Here is a 4,592-nt window from a genome sequence, read left to right on the forward strand (position 1 = left end):
AATAATAATAATAATAATAATAATAATTAATAATAATAATAATAATAATAATAATAATAATAATAATAATAATAATAATAATAATAATAATAATAATAAAGTAATTAACACCATGGTTTTAATTTTAATTTATTACTGCTCCTTCATTCATCTTTTCAATCTTTAACCCTTATATTAACATCGCTATTGAAACTGATCCAGCAATATATTGAAATTGATTCATTTGACTAAAAACGAATCCAAGTTCATGACATCTAATACGATAACATTCTTCTCCTCTCCCTTCAAATCCTCAAATTTGAGAAGAAAGAAAGTTTCCTGATGTTTGAATGCCAGAAAGATTTTGTCCCATAAATGAAGCCGCCGAAATTTCGACATTGAAGGATACTTCTGATCATTTAGTATTTCGCTTCGACAGCACTATTATACGAATTAATCTTCCTTAGAAATGTGTATAATAAACTTTTTCAATTTTTAGAGTACCATTTTATTCGGTTTAAAGTTAATGTGCAAGTAATCATTACTAAAAATTGACCTCATGACAATGGTCTTTTTTAATCACCTTCTTGATTGTCTTTTGATTATCGTTTCTTTTCACTTATCGATTGATCGTCGTTTCATTCTAATTCGGATAAGTAATAAAATCAATGTTAGAAATAATACAACATAGAACTAATATTTGGTTTATGTTTTTGTTAATTCAATATATTTCCTGTTAAAGATGGCCATGCAATAATTTTTGTTATCATCATACTACTTGATAACGTTGATAAAAGTTGGCATTTTATTTTGAATAGCTTTTTTTCTTTTATACTTTAAGATAAATATTCAATTTAGATCCATTTTAAGATTGATAGATTTAAATTTTGAAATTATACTTTTTTTTGACGCCTGAATTTATTAACATTTATCTGCAAATTCTCGTCGTTTTTTTTTTCTTTTTTGGTATATAATATTGATAACATTTTAAAAAGGAACAACAAAATGTTCAAAATGAAATGATAACAAGGATAGACTTTCATTAGTTAATTTCTGAAATAACAAATATCAGCAAATAAGTGTTTATGATTTTAGGAATAGTATCATTGATAGGATTGCATATAAGTCTCAGATTAGCATCATTGCTAGGTTTACATATATGGTCAAGTTTATTTCTTATAGAATGATTGTTAAAAGATTATAAAATGCATAAAATACCAAAACAAACTTTCATTTTAATCCAATTATTTTCCAATTCATTTTCACTGTATAATAATCGATTAGGATAATTTATGATGCTAATTTGTTGACTCCAAAATTATCTAATCATTTCATTTCAACTAATCATCGAAACAAACAAATACAAATAGTTTCAAACATTTGACACACTCTCAGATCCTTTCCAACATATTTGCTTATTATATTCGTGTCGAAATATGTATACCATACAAATTTTCCTTCTCTTCACTTTAATTTCCGTCTTTTTGCCGAATCTTTGGGTAAGTAATGAATGATTTGGTAGTGATAAATTTTTAGTATAGATTATAACAATGCGAACAAATTTTGTTAAAATAAATTGCAATCGATATCATTTGTAAAAACCATTCCGATCAATTGCTCCTTAACTCATATTTTTATTAGTATTTAGGTTAGATTCATTTAGGATCCTTAATTCACATTTCTATTAGTATTTAGGTTAGATTCATTTAGGATCTTTAATTTACATTTCTATTAGTATTTAGGTATTTAGATTTATTTAGGAATCTAAAAATTAAATATCTTCAAAGTCATATTAGAATAAATTTTACAGGCTAAGAATATCATGCATCATTCAAATAATGATAGCATTGGAAACGTGACAAATACAATGCTACGTAATAATCAACTGTCACCGCTTGATGCACTGTTACGCACCAATAAAGTTAATTTGATCGCGCTTGAAACATTCGGTCAATTAAATCAATTTTGGGGTAATGCTATTCGATTTTTTCAACCATTATCTGAACAAATTGAAAATGGATTATTGTCATTGCTACGTGTAATCTGTCCTCAAATATTTGGTGATTTGAATTCATCAGATATTGCAATAAATAAAGTGACTCGACCACCAGATAAATCAAATTTATTAATTGATGAATTAATTGAAGCTTTCATGATGAGTTTAACCAAAAAAAATTCTACCCTTTTGAAATAATTCAGTTCAGGCCTACATCCTTTGACTAATTTCATGTTACTTTTTTTTTTTTCCATTGACCTTAAATTGAAATGACAGTGCTTTATTAGTTTTCTTAAATTTATATATTTCATAAAATTCATTTGAAATTAAAATTTCATGTTTGATTAAATTTTTTTTTCTTCCTCTTATATTATTGTAATTTATGAGAATAATGATAGATGAAATAGTATTACTCAAATTATTTCATTCATTTTTTAATTTTATGTATTGCAGAAAATTCACTTTGAAATATTTATTCGATAATTGCAATATATATATTTGTCAATAAAATAATTTCTTGAAAATTAAATCCGACATAAAAATTAGCTCATTCAAGATGAATTTATCAATACTTTTTACAATTATCCTACCATTTCTACTGCATGATTATACTGTAAAATTAATACCTCATAACAGTATCCATTGCAAGAGTCTTTTTTTTTATCTTACCATTTCTACTGTATGATTATACTGTAAAATTAATATCTCATAACAGTATCCATTACAAGAGTCATATTTTTTTCAATTTTAATAATATTCATTGAAGATATTCCTCATATGTGCGAACTTATTCATTCATCAAATATGTTAAAATTCGTGTTAATAAAAAAAAAAGATTGACTTGACTTGATTTGAAAAAAGATTGACTAAAATTAAATGAATTAAATGACTTTACAAGAAACTTTTCCTGCATTAAGAAATACAACCAAAAAAAAAAAANAAAAAAAAAAAAGAATATTTCTGTTGAATAGATCGAATACGTTAAAGTTGAAAAGGTTAAATAGTTTCCTTGAATTCATTTCAAGGAAACTATTTAAAGTAGGTCAAAAAATAACAGGACATGTACGGAGACAAATTTGATGACTATTAGAAACTATAAGTAATCGTATAGTAATATAATAGACAGTACTATTTACTATTCATTCTAATAATTTTCAACAAATTACATGGATTTATTACCTAAAGAAAACGTTTTTCTTTTGTTGACAAATGTCTTTTTTTTCGTCCTTTTTTAAATTAATTAATTTTTTTAATGTAAAGAAAAAGGAATAGATCTGAGAAACAGGACATATTAGAAAATACTATTATATTAAATACCTAAATAAAACATAAGAGAAGAAAGAGAGCGTGAAAATGATTATACCATTAAGTGATGATATTAGGGAAATGATTATCAAGGACGACAGAAGATAAAGAAAAGGCTTACTTCTTTTTTTCATCAATTGTAATTCTGATTTTAATAAAAAAAAACCTTGTCAGATATTTAACATCAAATGTTTTTTTTTAAATTAGACATAATTTTAGAAAAAAAAAAAAGGCATCTTACTCGTTTAAGTATTCATATATGAAGCAAATAAAATGAATCAAACTTGATAACTTTTAAATTGTATACACAATTTTTACAATGCAATCATTTTTTATTTTATGGATGTTTTGTTTTTCGATATTTATTTATTTTTAATTAATTTCTTCCAAGTAAAGAAGTCCAAAGAATAAAAACTTTATTTTTAATTAATTTATAATTTTTCTCCCATGTAAAGAAGTCTAAAGAATAAAATATATTAAAAGATATTAGTATGGTTGAAGTTAAACATTCATGGTAATCAATATTTTTGTTGATTTAAAATGTAACATAAATTATTAAATTTATGTTATCAATAAACAATCACTGTTCAAATGCAACACATTTTTGTGAAATTTTCAAAGATTTTTCGTACAGTTTGTGAAATTTTAACAAATTTGCAGATTAAAAGAAATTCTAAAATTTTTAGATATATTTGAGGAATAAGCCTGTTTGTTGTTTGATAGTTTATGCAGGAAATAGCATAGGTAATTAACTTCGTTTCATTTATTTTCTTCCTTCTTCCTTTTTCCTTATTTAATCTCACAATTTGTATGCTCAGTATTGCTACTGAATTGTGATGATAAGGGAAGTTTTGTAAAAATGATAAAAAGTCAAATTTGGGCAACAATAACAAAATATGGTAAAGTTTAATGATTATAGATTAATTACTGTAAAAAAAGAAATACAGTAATATTCCATCATTACTGTATCGCATTTCAACATCATCATGCACCAACATTGGGCTTGAAGGAGAGACAATCAGCTTAGAAGAGACAAAAAGAAGAGGTTAGGGTAACGAGGGATAACGAAGCAAAGAAATAAATGTAGCGCAGAATTTGACGAAGAAAGAGAAGCAGTGTGGATATTCCTCTGCCTGAAAGTATTACTAAATTTAAGGATTGGTTCGTGGAAATGATGCAAAACTCTATACCAGAAGATAAGAAATTCCCAGATGATGTGAAATGTCGATAATGTCAACCCCAAATGTCGATATAGTGTCAACCCCAAATGTCGATATAGTGTCAACCCCAAATATCGATATAGTGTCAACCT

At 25.3% G+C, this 4,592-nt stretch overlaps 1 protein-coding gene across 1 annotated transcript; it reads left to right on the plus strand.

The window, feature by feature from the left end:
* Positions 1–1,801: 1,801 nt before the first annotated feature.
* Positions 1,802–2,173, plus strand: LOAG_12870 (hypothetical protein; the record flags this gene model as incomplete). Its single annotated transcript, XM_003148381.1, has 1 exon — positions 1,802–2,173. One exon carries the CDS (start codon positions 1,802–1,804, stop codon positions 2,171–2,173), a length of 372 nt encoding a protein of 123 aa, XP_003148429.1.
* Positions 2,174–4,592: the final 2,419 nt, after the last annotated feature.

The sequence above is a fragment of the Loa loa genome (assembly GCF_000183805.2).
Source record: "Loa loa unplaced genomic scaffold supercont3.107, whole genome shotgun sequence".
Classification (NCBI taxonomy): domain Eukaryota; kingdom Metazoa; phylum Nematoda; class Chromadorea; order Rhabditida; family Onchocercidae; genus Loa; species Loa loa.